The following is a 20023-nucleotide window of genomic DNA, read 5'->3' as shown; positions in this document are numbered from 1 at the left end:
TTAGTTTTTATGTATAGTGCTTGTTTTTGTAGTTTGACTTTTTAAGTAATTAATTAATTTTAATTACTTAATGGGGATATTTATTTTTTAACTGTTTGTGGGTCTTACTTTCATTGTGAGCTGCCCAGAGTTACCTGCTGGGGGAGATGGGCAGCATACAAATTTAATAGATAAATAAATAAGTTATAAAAGAAATGAGATTATATATTTCAAGAGAATTATTGCATTCTGCAATTAGTGCTCACCTTATGTGTTTGACATGTCTAAATAGAAATCTGCCAATTTACTGAGAACACCTTTTAATGTTATTATAATCTTTAAAAATGTTTTATTATTTAACATTATGTAATTAAACATTACCTATTTGCTTAATAATTATTTAACTTTAAAGTACTTGAAGTCACTAGGAAAATACACCATAAAACAAGAACCAGGTATTTAAGGAGGCAATCAGAGCCAGATATCAAGGAAAGGAAATGATATGAAATGAAATGAATAGCGATCATGCTGCACAAAGGACAGAATTTTCTGCCTTCAGGTATTATTATTAATATAGTAGCATTCAGTTCCGCATCATCTTGGAATTATTGCCTTAGGATGCATGAAGAAAAAGAAATTCTGCTAACTGTAGACTAAACATAAATATATAGTGCTCCCATTTGTATTCTGTCATAAAAGACATGACTTAAATTTTCAAAATGCAGAAGAACTCTGATTATCATTTTTAATTTTATAATTTTGCAGGGGGTATTGAGAGACCTATTATTTAAAATAAATATTAGGAATTTGGCACTCTGTTTTTCAGTATGTGGCATACAAATAACATCAGATAATAAAGAAAGCAGTATGTGTAGGACTGAGTTACATTCCCCATACTGGTTATACAATATGTTAAATACTATGTAAAAATCTACTAAACTGAAAAGGGAGCACAATTTATTATTTAATTCATATTAGTTGCAATATACAACATAAAACATGTATTATAGAGCTTCATATGCAAGTGAAAAGATTGATCTAACAGGCAGTTTGTTTTTAATTGTTTAGAAATAAATATAAAATAGCATTATTATACACCCAGATTCCAAGAAGATAAGAAAGTCACAAAATCTTACCTTAAGTTTATCAGGTGAAGTATATGGTGCTTCAGGAGCATATATTCTAAAAATATCAGCAAGACAACATGCAACAAGCAAGCGTACATCTTTATCAGGATGCTTAAGAAAAAAATCAGAAGCAAGATGTAAAGCAAGATTTAGATACAACTCTTTTTCCTCTTCAGAGTCTTGGTCCATATCCATAAACGTTTTTACAACCATCTGCCAAAATAAAATTCTAAAGTTAGCAATATATTATAAATAAGATATCTGATATAAATACATACATAAGCTGAGAAAATCTGCTTTCTACTTTTTATCAATTTGTAACATCAAAAATAGTTATATCAATGTCTTCATTATATTTGCAGCTATATATCATTTTATATTTCTCTTTTAAGATGTAACTGATGCAGGCATCTGCAACAAAAATAGTTTATGCCCTAAAGATCAAAATAAATGTGAATTCTGAAGTAGATTGGTACCATAAAAACATATTTGTTATTTTTTAAGGTGCTAAAAGCTTGTACTGAAGGACTGACATCACTGTTTTTAACAAAGAAAATCAAAATACGACAAGTAATAATGAGGATTTGTTTTCAGAAAATGATTTGCTTCTCAATACTTATATTTATTATATTTTTACTTAGCACAGTATGAAAGGTGTTAGTGTATTCCATTTTAGTCTGACAGCAACCCTCATATGACAGAGTAAGACAGCAACTGGCTCAAAGTCAAATAGTGACTTAGAGACCCTGTAGAGAGGGATCTAAATTCAAGTATTTATAGTTACCTATTTCAAAATTATGATTTAAAAAAAAACTTAGCTCATAGCATTGTTGAGGAATTGTGTGCAGCCTGGTGTTTCTGTGTAATAAATATGTATTACATTAAAAACATGAGGCTGGCAACTTTGTTACTCGTATCCTGAAAAACAGCAATGAGATTCAGTTTCAACCTAAATAAAAAAAAAGCAGCCCAATTTGATGGAATTGAAACTTCCATGGCTGTCATACCAAATCAAGAAATGGTTTTAATGGTTTTGTTTGCTTGTTTGTCAAATTTGAGGGGTTTTTTTTAAACAAAGGAGGAAAAAGAATCCAAAAGGTTGTCACATTCCATAATTTCAGAAAAGTGGTACATTTTTTCTTTTAGATTTATATTCCTTCAAAAATGCAAAATGGCATAACTAGCACTCTCAAGTTCAGTTTTTCCCCATAATAGCTCTGTAATATGGGCTGGGCTGAGATATAGTGACTGGCCCAAAACACGACCAGTAACCTTGAATGGCTGAGTCTAGATGTGAACCTGAGTCCTTCCAGTCCTACTCTAACATCTAAACTACTAAAGTCATTTGTTAAATCTAATCCAATACTGTTCATAGTCAACTTTTCATCCAGTTCTGCCCTGATGACCATAAATTTATTGACATATCTATTTCACTAGAATATTAAGGTTATTATTACATATTTAAAAATACAATTACCGAATGTCTCTTAATATTCATGCAAATATTCATAGTTTGTTTTGAAAGAAACAAAATAGGAGATATAAATAAGATGAAAAGGCTGCTTTTTAAGCAAAAATACCTAATTTATTATATAAAAACTCATAACAGAACAAAAACACACACACACCTCCACCCCCTGCCCCATACAAAAATCCACTACCACAAATCCCTGATAGATGGCTATCCAGCCTCTGTTTAAACACCTCCTGAAATAGTCTGTTTTACTGCTGAGTGGCTCTAGGAGGGCTTTTTCCTGATGTTCGCCCAAAATCTACTTCCTTAAAATTTAAGCCCACTGTTTCTTATCCTGTGTTCTGCAATAACTCTGAACAATACTGCCCTGGCTTTTAATGACAGCCCTTCACATACTTGAAGACAACTACCACATTTGCTCACGGTCTTATCTTTTCCATGTTAAACATACCTAACACCTTAAAGTTTAAATTAAAGTGAATTTTTAGTTAATTAAAGTGAATTGCTAGTCTCTGTTCACAGCTAATATTACCTCTCAGGAGAGGAAAGTTTTGGTGGAGTCTGTTAGATCCGAGGATTATACTACTGGATGCTCCGTCTGAAAATGCTAGTTGTTCCAAGTCATTCTGCCTCTACTGCTGCACTATCCTATTGCACTTTGTTATTTTAGTGTCAATTGTACAGGAAATAAAATAACTTCTTTAAATCATAACTTTTCTACTTTCTGCAGCTATTGTTCTAACAATTTCCTGGTTCCTTACCTAGAATTATATTTTATAACTTATACCATTATCAAGATTGCACCCCCCCCCAAAAAAAACAGCAGAGAGATGGGAAATATACTATTCCTTCTCCCTTTTTCAACAGAAGACTTTTCTTCACAAGAACCACTGTACCTATTATGGCATTTTGTGTGCATTTTGTGTGCATTTAAGTAGGCCAACTTTTAGGGTCTATAAACTCATACTTTTGTTGCTACTGCAACAAAAATATGAGAAGAAAAGTAGATTTCTCTTTCCTTCCCCAATTAAAAAAATCAAGGAATCATACATATTTACTTAGAAATATTGAACAAAACATAGAGAGCATGAGGCAATTTAAAAGTTGTCAGAGATAAAAGTCATGCTCTGTTTATTTTAGGCAGCAGAATGACCATCACAATTCAGTTCAACAAGCAACCAAAAAAGAGATGTTTGTCAGGAAGTTCGTGTTCATTAAATTAGCTCTGCTAACTCATCAGCAAAACTTAAACAACTTACTATTATTTACATCATTAGCTTTTTTTGTTTGAAAATAAACAACTTCACACCCATTCAATTTTAAACTGCCCAAATAAACTTCCCAATATGTAGTAAAGATACCCACTCACTTTTAATCTTCGTACCATCTCTTCTTTTGAAATTTTGTCAGATATTTCTTTAACTCCTGGAGGATATGTAATTTTTCCATCATTGGCTCTTGTCTTTGAATGAGCCATAGTGCTATTTTAAACCTAGTAAAGAAAAAAAATAATTAGATACCAATCATAAAAATATCAACACTTTGAAAAAACAGACCAAACAACCAATAGGAAACTTTATAAGTAGCTGGACACATATAGCACAGACTCATAGTTTGGATTCAGGATATCTTGCTTCAGGTAGAATCTGCCTGGTCTGTACAAGTTTTCAGGGAGACAATGTTCAGGATCCCACATGAATGCAGTCTTTTTCTGTTCTGCCCACATGTTATGAAACACTTCAACCCAGAGATACACCTGGCACCTTCCCTATTAGCCTTTGGAAATATGGTCAAGACTGTTTTATTTATGCAGATATTCTGGGGTTAGATACTAGCAGCTGATTATGTGGGCATCTATCTGTTCCTATAGCTAGACATATATCATGCTGATTGTATTTTGGCTTTTCATTTTACATAAACCACCAAGAGTGAGTAATTTATTAATATACTTTTAATAAATAAATCCAACAGTTATTTGCAAATTATTGTGCAGGAATTATGTAATCAACTGCATGGCTGAAATTGTATCATACCTGTTAGACAGGTTTCCACTGGATAAGTTATATGCTTAAAAAGAAAGTTATCTTAGAAAAGATGTAACCAAAGGTTTACATCTCAGCAAGAGTATCTATTTGTCCCCCAAAGGAAATGCAAAAAACTAATATATTCACATAATTATTCCAATACTACACATTTACCCAAAGCCAGTTCTCTAGAAATTTACAAATTTGAATTTAGTAATAAAGCAATTCTGATGAGACTATAATTAAAATTTTGAAGTATTTATGTATAAATGTTAAAAGATATCTGAAGAAATAAAATAATCTTTCTTCAACAACCCTTTCTCAAATGTTAAAATTTTAGGCTTTCTCAAAAAACTAAATGTTAAAAAAAATAACACACATATAATAGAGCACCAATGGAAATTCAAGTATATGTGAACATTACTCCCAGGAATCTGTAAATTTATACATACAGAAACTAATGTGCTATAATGAATAAGTCTACACAAATCTCTTTTTTCCCTGCCAAGCCAAAACTTTTGCAAGTAGGATAGTTTGCAGGAAAGGATCTTGAAGAGAAGAATGGATAAACTGCCCATTTTAAGAATGGCTTTTTACACTAGGCAACTTGGGAGGGGGCAGTTTAGTTAAATAATTTTTTTAAAAAGCCTAATAATTAGAAACATTTAAAAATAATTTGCATGAAATACACATGCCAAGCAATTATTGTGGCATAACACAATTTGAAAGAAGAAGAAAAAATTCCCATTAGACGCATTTCTGTGCTCCACCCAAAAAGCACATGCAAAAAAAAAAAAAGAGTAAAAAACCTTGGTAGTAGTAACTCTAGAACAAAAGAGAAAGTTAAAAATGTACCACAATCTCATTAAATTAAACAATGTATTTATAACTATCATATTCCTTAAGAAACTTCTGACTACAATACATGGTATATGCTTTAATATAGCCTTTCTCAACTTTTTTACCCTGGAGGAACCCTCAAAGTAATTTTCTTGTCTCAGAGAACCTCTGCATAAAAATCACAAAAAATATGAAAACTTCACAATAACTTGCACATTCCACATGTTACAACAGCAAAGCAGCAGGTCAGCAGCTGAGTCACGGCCTGTAAAAATTTACACCACTGCGAGTACTAGCAATTTTTTTTAAAATCACAATCTCTTGTGGAACCCCTAGTGATTTCTCTCAGAACCCTATGGTTCCATGGAAGTCCAGTTGAGAAAGGCTGCTTTAATACTACTATGCATCCACAATGCCACCATTTATCTCCTTAAACAAGCACAGCCTTTCATGCTGCATTCACACACATCAGTATTTCACAGCTAACCACAAATTGGTGGAATAGAAGCACATAATAGAAAGTAATTAGCTTCCATAATTTCCAGATTGCCAAGACAAGACACTGCATAACAGTTAAGTTGCATTTACAGAACAAAAGGATCACAATTTCACTTGAAAATAACAATAAAGCTACAGTATTAAGAATGATCCCTTATGGTTGTGTATACCCAACTTTCCTTCTGCATTCCTCCTAATTTTCTTGTACAATGCAAATTTTAAAAAGTCTTTCCATATGACTGAGCTTTATAATATTAAATACAAAGTATTATAGCAGCAAAGTAATAATGATTCCAAAGTAAGGATTGCTACTAGACTATGCAGTGATCAGACTCAAGTCCAAAAAAGTGCTACAGAGCATGTGGGAATATGATGAAACACCTGCCTGCAGTTTGTTAAAACATCTGTGTTTTCTTGGAACTACAGGGCACCACTGGAGGGCAAGTGCTCATTCCTAGGAAATGGTACAGCGCCTTTAAAAAGTTGAGGATATATGCTTAAATTCATACTCCTATACTTCCTGAAGGATCTTTACTGAATTTGAACACTGCACAATACTTTTTATTACCCATTATTATATTTATAACACCATAATTTATAATAATAAAATATAATATAATATAATATAATATAATATAATATAATATAATATAATATAATATAATATAATATAATATAATATAATAAATAATACATTATTATACCTATTCTTTTGAATTTTGGGAACTATCATTAAAAAAAAAAGACTTAGTTCAGGATAAGCCGAGATCATATTTTGAAGAAGCTGAAATTTCTTGAGTTCAGATACAAAAAGGGAAGTTTCCAATCTCTTCCTTGCAACCTTTCAAAAGGAAGAAGGGGAAAGCCCACTAGTCCAAGGGGTGTACAGCTTGAAATTATGGTCTATAGTACAATGTACCCCATTTGGTGGAAAAGTTCAAAACCAATATTTATACTTCTCTTTCTAAAACTCAAGGCATCAATTCCAATGCAGAATGTAAATGAGTCCATAAAATCCAGCACATATAAAAACTAATATTGGGCTGCAAGAGTTTACCTTTCACACATTTGAAACAAAAGCAAATTCAGGGAAGGGTTTTTTGCAAAATGTGTCAAAGGATATCTCTACTTGCAGAATTGCGCACTTACTAAACAAAAACATAAAAGTCCACACACATTATATTAAGTTATAGTCTACATGTGAAAAGTCATTCCTAATATTGCATCTCCCCAAAAATTTCAACAGCCATTAAAGCCTTTCATAACATAACGGACAGTTTATTACCCCTTTGTAGGGTGCTGTGGGGCTCAACACTCTCCCTGCTCTATTTAACATCTACATGAATCTGCTGAGTAAGGTAATTGACAGCACAGGATGAGATATCATCAGCATGCAGATTATACTCAGTTGTACACTTTGGGCCGATCCAAGTGAAGCCATGGAGGTCCTGTCTTGATGTCTGAAGACTGTGGAGGTCTGGTTGGAGAGGAATAGGCTTCAGCTCAACTTTAGCAAGACTAAGTGGCTATCGGTTTGGGACCACCCAGGTCTGGTGAGGTTCCAACTTTAATTCTGGATATGGGTGCACTACTCCAAACCGAACCAGCGCACAATCTGGGGGTGCTCCTGGATTCACAGTTCCTATTTGAGGAATAGGTGAAAACTGTGGCCAGGGGGACCATTATACAGCTGCATGTTGTATGCCAGGTATGCCCTTTCCTAGAGCAAGAGGCACTGCACATGGTCACTCATGTTTGGTTATCTCTTCAACGGATTACTGCAATGTGTTCTACATGGGGCTGCCACTGAAGAGCATCCAAAATCTGCAATTGATCCAGACTGTAGCAGTGTGGATATGTATTTATTTATTTATTTATTTATTTATTAAATTTGTATGCCGCCCATCTCCCCCAGTGGGTAACTCTGGGCGGCTCACAATGAAAGTAAGACCCACAAACAGTTAAAAAATAAATACACCCATTAAGTAATTAAAATTAATTAATTACTTAAAAAGTCAAACTACAAAAACAAGCACTATACATAAAAACTAAAAACATTCAAGATGACGGGGGAGTAACATCAATTACCCCACAAGCCACTTCTACTGGTACGAGCCCCCATGCGGCCCCCAGGCCATCTGGCGTACCAAGATTTCACACTCTTCCTGAAGGCCATGAGTGAGGGCACACCGCACCTCAGGTGGTAAGTTGTTCCACAGAGCGGGGGCCATGGCAGAAAAGGCCCTCTTCCTAGATCCCACCAGTCGAAATTCCTTGACTGGTGCAGTCTGCAACATGCCCCTTCTGCCGGACCGAGTGGGACAGGCTGATAAAACGGGGGCTAGACGGCTCCTCAGATAACCTGGTCCTGGGCCAAGAAGGGCTTTAAAGGTGATAACCAACACCTTGAATTGGACCCGGAAGCAAACCGGCAACCAATGCAGCTTGCATAACAGTGGCGTTATATGGGCCCCCTTGGGGGCATTCATAATTGTCCGTACCACTGCATTCTGCACCAGCTGTAGCTTCCGGATACTCTTCAAGGTAGCCCCACGTAAAGCGCATTGCAGTAATCCAACTGGGAGGTGACCAGGGCATGAGTGACCGTGCAGAGGGCCTCCCGATCGAGGAAGGGGCGTAACTGATGCACAACTTGAAGTTGCGCAAAGGCCCTCCTAGCCACAGCTGTCACCTGCTCTTCGAACAGGAGTCGTGAGTCCAGGAGGACCCCCAGATTACACACCGGGTCTGTCTGGGGTACTGCGACCCCCTCAAGAACCAAAGATGATAAACTCCTAGATCCTGAGGCTCCCCCTACCCACAGCCACTCCGTTTTGCCAGGGTTCAGTTGAAGCCTGTTATCCCCCATCCAGGCCCCTACAGCCTCCAGGCACCGCAAAAGGGTAGCCACAGCGTCACCCGGGATGAAGATATATAATTGAGTGTCATCAGCATATTGATGATACCTTATCCCATGGTGCCGGATGATCTCACCCAACAGTTTCATGTAGATGTTAAATAGGAACGGCGAGAGCACCGAACCCTGAGGCACCCCACAAAGTAGGGGACGTGGGTTGGACCTCTTGCTCCCTATCAACACCGATTGGGTTCGGCCTTGGAGAAAGGAGCTGAACCAGCACAGAACTGTGCCACCCAGCCCCAACTCCTGCAGCCGGCCCAAAAGGATACCATGGTCGATGGTATCAAAAGCCGCCGAGATGTCGAGAAGAGCAAGGATGGATGCACTACCCGCATCCCACTCTCGCCGGAGATCATCTAAAAGTGCGACCAGTGCCGTTTCTGTCCCATAACCGGGCCTGAAATCTGACTGATAGGGGTCCAGATAATCCGTTTCCTCCAGGATCCTCTGAAGCTGCTGTGCGACTACCTTTTCCACCACCTTTCCTAAAAAGGGAAGGTGGGAAGCTGGACGAAAATTGTCCAGAAGGGTGGGATCTAGCGATGGTTTCTTGAGGAGGGGGAGGACCAAAGTCTCCTTAAAAGGCTTTGGGAACACCCCCTCCTGCAATGATGAATTGACCACCGCCAGTACCCACCCTAAAGTCACCTCCTTGGTGGCTTTGACCAGCCAGGAGGGACAGGGATCTAAAATACAGGTAGCTGCGCTAACAGCCCCGAGGACCCTGTCCACTTCCTCAGGGCCAACAGGATCAAACCGTTCCCAGATAACTGGGTAAGACCACTCCCCGGGCATCTCACTGGACATGCTTCATGCTTAGCCTCCAACTGAGAATGGATCTGAGCGATTTTATCCATCAGGTGTTCAGCAAATTCCTCTGCACGGCCCTGTAGATAGTACTCCGAGCCCTCCCTACCCAGGAGGGACTGAGTAACACTGAACAGGGCTGCCGGGCGACACTCTGAGGATGCCATGAGAGCGGAGAAATAATGACGTTTCGCCACCCTTACTGCCACGAGGTAGGCCTTAATAGCGGCTTTAACCCATGTTCGGTTGGACTCGTCTTTAATTTTCTGCCAGCAGCGCTCAAGATGTTTCTTCGCCCTTTTCAGCTCCCTTAACTCCTCTGTAAACTACAGGGAGTGCCGGGGTGATGGGCCAAGAGAGGCCACACAGGCGCGATCCTGTCCAAGGCCCCAGCCACCTCCTTATTCTAGGGTCTGGCCAGGGTTTCCACTGGACCATGCAGGAAGGCCTCAGGAACAACCCCCAGCTCCTTTTGGAACCCTTGTGGGTCCATCAGTTGCCGGGGGCAGACCGTTTGAACAGGTCCCATCTCCCTGCGGAGGAAGGCAACATAGGAGAATCTCAAGGCCACAAGGGAGTGGTCTGACCATGAGAAAGGGAATAATATCAAATCCCCCACCAGATCACGCTGCCACTGCTTCGACAAGAAAACCATGTCTAGAGTGTGACCACTGTCCAGAGTCAGGCCATAGATGGCCTGGGATAGGCCCACAGCCACCATGGCAGCTGTGAACTCCCGAGCCACCTCTGAGGCCAACCCCAGGGACGGCAGATTAAAGTCCCCCAAGACCAAAAGCCCGGAGAACTCCACTGCCAACCCCGAGATGGCCTCCAGCAGCTCAGGCAGGGAAGCTGCTACGCAGCAGGGAGGCTAGTACAGAAGCAACACTCACAACCGATCCCGTGTGCCCAACCTCAGGAACACAGTCTCACATCCAGCAACTTGTGGAGCAGAGCCCTGAAGGCCAGCAGAGATTCCCGGATGACCACTGCCATACCCCCTCCCCGCCTTGGGGTCTCAGCTGGTGCCAAACCCTAAACCTGGCTGGACACAATTCCAAAAGGGCAACACCCCCTTCTGGTGTCAGCCAAGTCTCTGTAATGCATGCCAGGTCGATCTGCTCCTCCCCAATAAGGTCATGAATAAGGGGAGCCTTATTATCAACCAACCTGGCGTTCATCAGCAGCAGCCAAAATCTTGGGCCTCTGAAGGCCTGCTGACCAGGATGTGGGCTTGAGCCCAGAGGGCCAGAACATACCACTGGTATTACACATTGGGGGCATCTTCTCCTGGAATGGTCTGGCTTCTGGCTCCCGTCATAATGTCCCATGCCCGTCACCACCTGAATACCCACCCTGAATTGCCCAAGATGATCCTCCACCCACCCTCCTGGCCTCTGACCTAAGGGGCCTGCCATACCACAAACCATACAGGATGAGAGGGGAATATGGGGCGGGGGGGGAATGGGCCCCTGTGGCACTTCAGGTATCTGCTCTCAGTGCCAACAGGGGCTTAGTCACTCCAAATCCCCCTTCCCTAACACACTCCCCCTTTCAACCGGCCTCTCTCACTAACTGGTGAGAAGAGGGCCACAACTACTCCCACCCTCTTCCTGCCTGACACCCAGGCAGAGGGTAGCACATTCATCCAACATCCACACACCCCTCACAAACGCATCCCACAACTACTTCAGTCCCCCAGCCTCTTCTCTGGGGGTAAGGGAAGCCCCCTTGCCATGTTAGGGGCTAGAGCCCAGAACCCCCAAGGTCGTAATATCTCTATGGGTTTCAGGTACTGTGGGCTCTCAGGCTCTGGCCTCTGCTCCACTGTCATAGTCAGGTCCACCTCAGCCTCGCCCCTGGTGCTCTCATCGCTGCCGTCCCGCCACCGTTGCCGGTGCTGTCACCACTGGTGCTGCTGCCAAAATTAACAGCATTGGGCTTGGGCCTTGGCCCTGCAGACATTCCCAGCCCAGCTGGACCAACTTTCAACTCCGTCGTCGCCACACTCAGGCCCGGGCATCGTTCCCAGCCCAGACAGCGCGGCCTCGGCAGCTGCCACCAGCACTCTCCTGCCACCGTGACCACCGCAGCCACCATTGTCCCCCTGGGTTCAAGCACCACCTGCTGCCATACTCGCCCCCATTGTCCATGTCCTCTCCTTGCCATCCTCAGCCCAGCCGCTGCTACTGCAACTCTCCTCCCCACCAGGAGGCCAGCATCGGATGGAGGTAACACCAGGGGTACTCTACATTCACTCTGCATTCACATTCAAATCCCATACCATAATCCCATAATTATGGGTATTTCCCAATTCACCCATATTACATTTTTGCTAAACAAGCTGCAGTGTCTCCCAGTAGGCTTCCAGATATAATTCAAAGTGCTGGTTATCTATAAAGTCCTTCATGGCATTGGGCCAGGTTACTTGAAGAACCATCTTTTTCTAGTAGTCTCTACACACCCTACTTGATCCAGCAAGTGGGGCATGTTTTGGGTCCCATCAATTAAAGAATGCCATCTTACCATCTAACCCTTTTGAGTCATGGTGCCTGCATTTTTGGAACACATCACCAACTGAGATCAGATTGGCCCTCACCTTGCTGGCCTTCCAGAAAGTGCTGTAAACCTGGCTATTTGCCCAGGCATGAAGATCAAAAAGTTAGTGAAGCCCAGGTGGTTTGATATAGCCAGGCCTCAAGTTATGACCACTCATTCAGTGACTGTTCAAAATTATGACAGTGCTGAATAAGGAGGACATACAACCAGTCCGTGAAGTTGTGGCTTTTGCAGAGTCCCCACAATCCTGTGATTGAAACCTGGGTGCCCAGGCTCCCAGATCGCAATTACAACATTGCAGTGAGCCACAGTCACATGATTGCAATTTGCCACTTCCTCAGCCAGCTTCCCACAAGCAAAGTCAATGGGGAAGCCAGGAGGGAAGGTTGTAAGTCGCTCCCATAAGTCGTTCCCACCGTTTTTTCTCCTGAGGAGCCCCACTACGGACTATGAGATCCCAGGGATATTGTACTCCACATCGCTCCCCACCCATACTCTATAGCACATGCGTGCACCCGCAGGACCCCCTACCTGTGCTCCCCAGCACCTGCCCAAAGCCCTCGGCCAGACTTCCTGTGTTAGAGTGTGTTTTGTTTTTAAACCTTGTTCCTCACACAGACTTGCTGTGGTGAGATGGTAGGCTGGATCAACATAAAAAAAAAAAAACTATCCTGCAGTTACAGAACCCTCTAGAAATCCGAGGCAACATATTCTTAAGAGAGGAATGCGGAATGTTTGTACTTTGGTTATTTTTTATACAGATTCCACACACATATGTAAACACAGTGGTCAACAGCAAATGAAAGAAATGCCTCAAAAAAGGTTGTATGCATGAAAGCAAACATAATACTATTATGAAACACTTTACTCTAAACTCTTTAAAAGTAGAAACATCAATATGGAGAAAAAGCAAATTATTAATGAGTTCAGGATTATTTATTTATATTAAACTTAAGGTGGAAAAGAGAAAAAACATTTTTTATCTTTTACTTATTCAAACACAATCACTCTACATACATAAGTTTCTGAACCCTTTTGAATTTTCAATATTTTCAATATTTCTACATAAATATTACCTAAAATGTGATCTGTTCTCCACACAAGTCCTAAAACTAGATAGAGAACCCAATTAAACAAATCAGTAAAAATCATTATACTTGTTCATTTATTGATTGAGGAAAATGATCCAAAGTTACATATTTCTATATGGTAAAAGTATGCGAACTTGTAGGATTATCAGTTTATTTGAGGTGGAAATTAGAATCAGGTGTTTCAATTAATGGGAGTGAGTGGGAGAGGTCCTGTCTTATTTAAAGAACAGAATTCTGGGTATTCACTATCAAAGTCTGATCTTCACAACACAGGCATGTGGAAGTGTGTCATAGCTCGAACAAAAGAGATTTCTGAGGACCTCTGAAAAACAGTTGTTGATACTTACTGGGCTAGAAAAAGTTACAAAACCATTTCCAAAGAGTCTGGACTCCACCAGTCCACTGTCAGGCAGATCATGTACAAATGGACGCAATTCAACACCATCGTACCCTCCCCAAGAATGGCCAACCAACCAAGATCACACCAAGAGCAAGGCATGTAATACTCCAGGAAGTCTCAAAGAACCTTAGGGTAACGTCAAAGGAACTAAAGACCTCTCTTGCATTGGCAAATGTCAGTGTTCATGAGACCACCATCAGGAGAACACTGAACAACAATCATACGCAAGGCAGGGTTGCAAGGAGAAAGCCACTACTCTCCAAAAAGAACATTGCTGCCCATCTACAGTTTGTGAAAGACTATGTAGATAAGCAAGAAGACCATTAGAAGAATGTTCTGTGTACGGATGAGACCAAAAGAGAACTTTTTGGCTTGAATGAAAAGTTTTGTGTTTGGCAAAAGGTAAATACTGCATTCCAGCATAACAACCTTATCCCTTCTGTGAAACACAGTGCTCAAAGGATCATGGTTTAGGCCTGCTTTTCTGCCTCTGGACCAGGACAGTTTTTCATCATTGATGGAATTACAAAACTATTAATTCTGAATTGTACCAGCAAATTCTACAGGAAAATGTCAGGGTATCTGTTGGTGAATTAAAACTCAAGAGAAAGTGGGTCATGCAGCAAGACAACTACCCCACATCCACAAGTTGTATAACCAAAGAATAGTTAAAGCACAAAAAAGTTAATATTTTGGAATGGCCAAGTCAAAGTCCTGACCTTAATCCTATAGAAATGTTGCGGAAGGACCTTAAGTGGGGAATTCATGTGAAGAAGCACACCAACATCCCTGAGTTGAACCTGTTCTGTAAGAAGGAATGGGCTAAAATTCTACCAAGCTGATGTGCAGGACTGATCAACAGTTATTTGAAATGTTTAGCTGCAGTTATGGTTGCCTAAGAGGGGGTAGTAACACCTGTTACTGAAAGCAAAGGTTCACATACTTTTGCCACACAGAAATATGTAGCTTTGGATTATTTTCCTCAATAAATAAAATGACAAGTATAATGTTTTTGACTCATTTTGGGTTCTCTTTATCTAATTTTAGGACTTGTGTGGAGAACAGATCATGTTTAGGCCATATTTATGCAGAAATACTGAAATTCAAAAGGGTTCACAAACTTTTAAGCACCACTATATAAAACTGAAAGTATATACATCCCAATCCATTGGAATGAAAAACTAATAAAGAACTTAGATCTATTAAATGTCTCCCTTCCCTGCTGTCAATTTAGGGTTTCAGAGGAAAAGATCAAGACTTCTAAGAGCAATACAACAAAACTGCACTATTCCACATGACTGTAAAATCCAAGAATTCCAGTTTTATCTGAAGCACTATCATTATGTAGACATTACTGATAACATAACACTGATGATACCCAAGTATACATCTCTGCCCCTGGTGAATTAAGCAATGCTGTTGATGTCTTATCCTGGTGCCTAGAGGCTGAAGGGATCTGGATGGGGAACAAGCAGCTTCAACTGAACTCTGGCAAGACTGAGTGGCTCTGGGTTTTGAAGCCTTCTGTTTCTGTGACTATGCCATCTTTGATTCTGGATGGGGTTGCACTGCCCAAACAGACCCAGTACACAACTTGGGGGTTCTCCTAGATTTGCGACTCCTGCTCAAAGAGCAGCTGGCAGTCATGGCTAGGAGGGTCTTTGCACAGCTTTGTTTTGTGCTCCAGATGTGCCTGTTCCTAGATCAGGAGGCTCTGCTCACAGTCACTAATGCCCTGATCACTTTCTGGATGACTGTTATAATGCTCTCTACATGGGGCTGCCTTTGAAGAGCATCTGGAAGCTTCAGCTGGTGCAGAATGCAGCAGCGTGGGTAGTTATGGCACACATTAGACCTCTGCTCCGTGATTGCCAGTTTGCTTCTGGATCCAATTTAAGGTGCTCAATTTGACCTTTAAAGCCCTTCATGGCATGAGACTAGGTTATTTGAGGGACTGCCTCTTCCCAATTACATCTGCCCGTCCCATCAGATCCGGCAGAAGACGTATGTTGTGGGCCCCATCTGCTAAAGGAGCTACATCTGGCGGGACCCTGGAGACAGGCCTTTTCTGCCATGGCACCTGACTTATGGAACATCATCCCTTCCCCACCCTCCAGGTCAGGCTGGTTTCATCCCTGTCAACTTTTCGCAAGTCCCTCAAGACTTGGCTATGTCATCAGGCTTGGGGGCCCCAAGAGAATGGTGAGTTGTTGAGGTTGTTAATATTTGTTGCTTTCTCCTTGCCTTTTTAAAATTGTAATAATTTTTTACTTGTTGTTTTTTATATTATTGTTTTTTTAAAAAAATTAACACATTTTTGTGAGATGGGCAGCTACGTAAATATGAATAAATAAATAAAATAAATGCTAGAGAAAACTTGATAAGAATTCATTAGTTTTCTAGAACTTATATAGAATCAAATATGTTTGATCCCAAGAATTTCATATATGAAGTCTAGAATGTATTATATCAGAAAATTAAAATACTTTTACTTACCTAATGATGCACATTATGCCATAACTACACTTAGTAGAAGGAAACCTGAATTTTAAATAAGCAGAAGCAACATCCTAATATATCTTAATATATAAAAATAAAAGCTAGCTAGTGAGTTTTCTGCAATATTTTCAATATCATTGAATAAATATTTAGGACAACTATGATTTATTTCCTCTTCCAAACTCTCAATAACTGAGAAACCTCTCTTTAAAGGGAGAGAAGCAAAATTACAAGATCCATAAAACAAATGCAAACATTTGCCATGTATGACTTGGTATTCACAACACTTATTAGCATATACAAACTAATCACAACTTTCTAATCAATAAGACTTCCAAGGCTTTAAAAGTCTGTCAATTCATCACTCTAAAATGAGATATTATTAGCCAGAAAAAATCCAGCTTAATGTCTTTAATTAAAAATAAAACAGTGTACAACCTTAATAAAGGAATGCCTTATCCTGGAAAGCTCTGTACCTTGTAACAGTAACAACTTCAAGTACCTAACTACAAAATGTATTTCTGAAAACATGTGCAAAGAAGCAAATATACACAATACAAGACAATGAGGACAAATTATTTGGTTTTACAATTAATTAATGGCTATATTTTTCCATTACATCTGGTTGTTACTGATCTACTTCAAGTAACCCTATTTTAAGAAATAAGTAGATGTTACTTTAGTTCCATGAGCTACAGTAGTTAAAATAATGCCTACAATCTGTATATGACTGCTTGCAACAAATGTATCAAGCAGCAAGCACCAGCACCTCTATACTTTTCAGATTTTGAGTTTAAAAGCAGGATGCAATCGCTATTGCAGCAATCTGCATATCCTTGACCAAAAGACTCTGTGGTATTAAGCCATTTTAAAGCCTAATCAAGCATGATGTGGCATTCCATATTTAGTAGAGAAAGAACAATTTGACTTATTTAGATGATCTTCCTTCATGGCATACTCGAGCAACGAACTAGACATTTTTCTAAGCATTTATTTATTTTAGCTTTTTATCATTTTACATAACAACTGTGTGCAGAAATGACCTTTAAAAGGATTATATGGCAGAACATAAAATTTTGAGTCTGTATTTCAAATATGACCCCCAGCTACTTTTCCAAGGATTTAACAGCAATACACTCTAACACAGAGAACACATACTATCACACATAGCTTCGCCTGAAGGCATCTGCTGCCTGAAAGAGACCATCAGAGCTTATAAAGCTAGAAACTTTATATACTGTATGTCTAATTATATTTTGACCATTTTATGCTTGGAAAGTTAACTCCCAATTTGAAACTCCTTTTACATTTAACATTACTATACAGTTCTGGTTGTGTTCAATAGAGAATTATGTGGAGGGGAAACAGATGCATGTCACCAAAAGAAAAAGTACAAGATCAACCCAGTAAAGTGAAAGGCAGGAAAAACATAAACTTTAACAAATAGCAAGAAAGAGTGAAGCACTAGGGAGAATTTTAGAGTTAAAGCAGGGAAATAAGAATTGTACCCCCAGGCTGCAGAGTGACGGCAGCATTCATGCTTCCCTCAAAATGTTTATTCTGTTCTAGATCGATATTTCAGTACTTTCACTACAAAATTTGTCACTTTACAGATATAGCATTTATATAAGTCTTCAATATAAATATTGCATTTCTTTATTGTTTAAAATTACATTTTGCATACAGTAAATGAAAAGCTTTTCTCCTCCAACTCTCCACACAACTGCCTGAGTTCTTCCTGGTAGCTATGAAGATTCATGGGCAAAACACAAATGAGAAAGAAAAAGAAAAGAAACCACATTCAGATAGAAACAGCTTCTACAACCATTGTCTACCCATTCTTGCTGATTACTCTCTTGCTACATTCTATCACCTCCTTGAGAGAAATATGATAAATTAGGAGAGGCTTCATAAGGAATACAGAGAGCTGCCATGGGGAACAGTGGCAGAAGTCCTAAATTGCATGCTGGTAATGTGAAAACTTACGTATGGTCAAGCCATCCAGTAAGACAAATCAGGATGAACAACTTCTGCAGATAATTAAATCCTTGTTTACTTGCTCTGAACTTTTTTCCTTATTGACAAATGCATTACAGTTATATTATTTACAACAAATGACCGCAACATTTTGTAATTTTAGTGATATACAGTCTTACTGAATTTTGATTACATTTTCAGCATCTATATTGGGAATGAAAGAGTGTGTGATATGAATTCTTAAATAAATATTATACTCCTCACATCACATCTACACGGCTAAGACTAAGGCTCTGAGTGGTTGTGAATGGTGGGGATATTTAATACCTCATATCGGCTTACTTCCGCACCAGGCAGAAAAGTATGCAGTGTGGAAGTCATTTTAGTACTGTTCCACACAGAGATGCTACAAAAATCTGTCAAGCCATATGGAAGGAGGCCATGTATTCCTTGCCAATGCCACAATACCCAACCACTTGCATACAGATAGAAATTGGAGCATTGCTAGTATGGGGAAAACCTGGATCTGAAACACTCCCAACCTGACAGAATGTTTTACATTACTGAAGTGATGAGCAAAGCAGCCACATTAGAGCACTTTTTATTCAAGCTTCAGGTAGGTTTCGATTAGTGCAGTTAAGGAATCCCATGAAATGGTCACATTATTCAAATTCATACTACTCAAAGTAATATTTCTATGGAAAATATGGGAATTGGTTCCAGCTTGACAGAAATAGCCAATGAAAAAATTTAAACATAAATTTTTATATGTATATTAATGTAATATTACAGTAAAGGATAAAAAGAATATACTTTTAATTTAAATTTATGATTAACAAAGTCACAGAGTAGTTACAGAAAGTAAAATAAAAACAAAAACAATTCTACCATAGATTCAGGCATTCCAACTTCTCATCTTATTTTAGCATTGCTATGACCATGTTCAATTACATCAAATTTTTGCTCTAATGTAATGACAAGCCTCTTTTTTTAAACTTGTACTGTTTTCCTCTGACAGAATCTTCCTTTTCTCCATTTGCGCACATGAAGATTAGCAGCATCTAAAGTCCCAATCATAATTGCACATGCACTAGCCTCAACTGCACACATTAGCCTCACATTAACTGAATTTTGGGTCATGTTAAATGCAACCTGGTATCAATTTACAATTCTCACTAAATTGAATATTGCATTATTCGAACTCGCACTAATTGCGACCTACCTACAGTGGGGCAAAAAAGTATTTAGTCAGCCACCAATTGTGCAAGTTCTCCCACTTAAAAAGATGAGAGAGGCCTGTAATTTTCATCATAGGTATACCTCAACTATGAGAGACAAAATGGGGGGGGGGAAATCCAGAAAATCACATTGTCTGATTTTTAAAGAATTTATTTGCAAATCATGGTGGAAAATAAGTATTTGGTCAATATCAAAAGTTCATCTCAATACTTTGTTATATATCCTTTGTTGGCAATGACAGAGGTCAAACGTTTTCTAAGTCTTCACAAGGTTTTCACACACTGTTGCTGGTATTTTAGCCCATTCCTCCATGCAGATCTCCTCTAGAGCAGTGATGTTTTGGGGCTGTCGCTGGGCAACACAGACTTTCGACTCCCTCCAAAGGTTTTCCATGGGGTTGAGATCTGGAGACTGGCTAGGCCACCCCAGGACCTTGAAATGGTTCTTACAAAGCCACTCCTTCGTTGCCCGGGCAGTGTGTTTGGGATCACTGTCATGCTGAAAGACTCAGCCACGTTTCATCTTCAATGCCCTTGCTGATGGAAGGAGGTGTTCACTCAAAATCTCACGATATATGGCCCCATTCATT

General features: G+C 39.6%; 1 protein-coding gene across 1 annotated transcript in view; it reads right to left on the bottom strand.

Moving 5' to 3' along the window:
• Positions 1-20023, bottom strand: part of PDS5B (PDS5 cohesin associated factor B) — a 109090-nt gene that overhangs the window by 79526 nt on the left and 9541 nt on the right. The window contains exons 2-3 of the mRNA XM_007423510.4: positions 3950-4072; positions 1116-1319 (exon numbers count right to left, since the gene is read on the bottom strand). Coding sequence (XP_007423572.2) covers positions 1116-1319; positions 3950-4057 — 312 coding nt within the window. The 5' untranslated portion in view covers positions 4058-4072. The remainder of the gene's footprint in view (positions 1-1115; positions 1320-3949; positions 4073-20023) is intronic.

The sequence above is a fragment of the Python bivittatus genome, unplaced genomic scaffold (genome assembly GCF_059951505.1).
Source record: "Python bivittatus isolate LINGU-HERP-01145 unplaced genomic scaffold, Pbiv_v1 ctg000340_np1212, whole genome shotgun sequence".
In the NCBI taxonomy this organism is placed as follows: domain Eukaryota; kingdom Metazoa; phylum Chordata; class Lepidosauria; order Squamata; family Pythonidae; genus Python; species Python bivittatus.
Note: the sequence above shows the minus strand (reverse complement) of the source record. Positions and strands in the feature narration are given on the sequence as shown.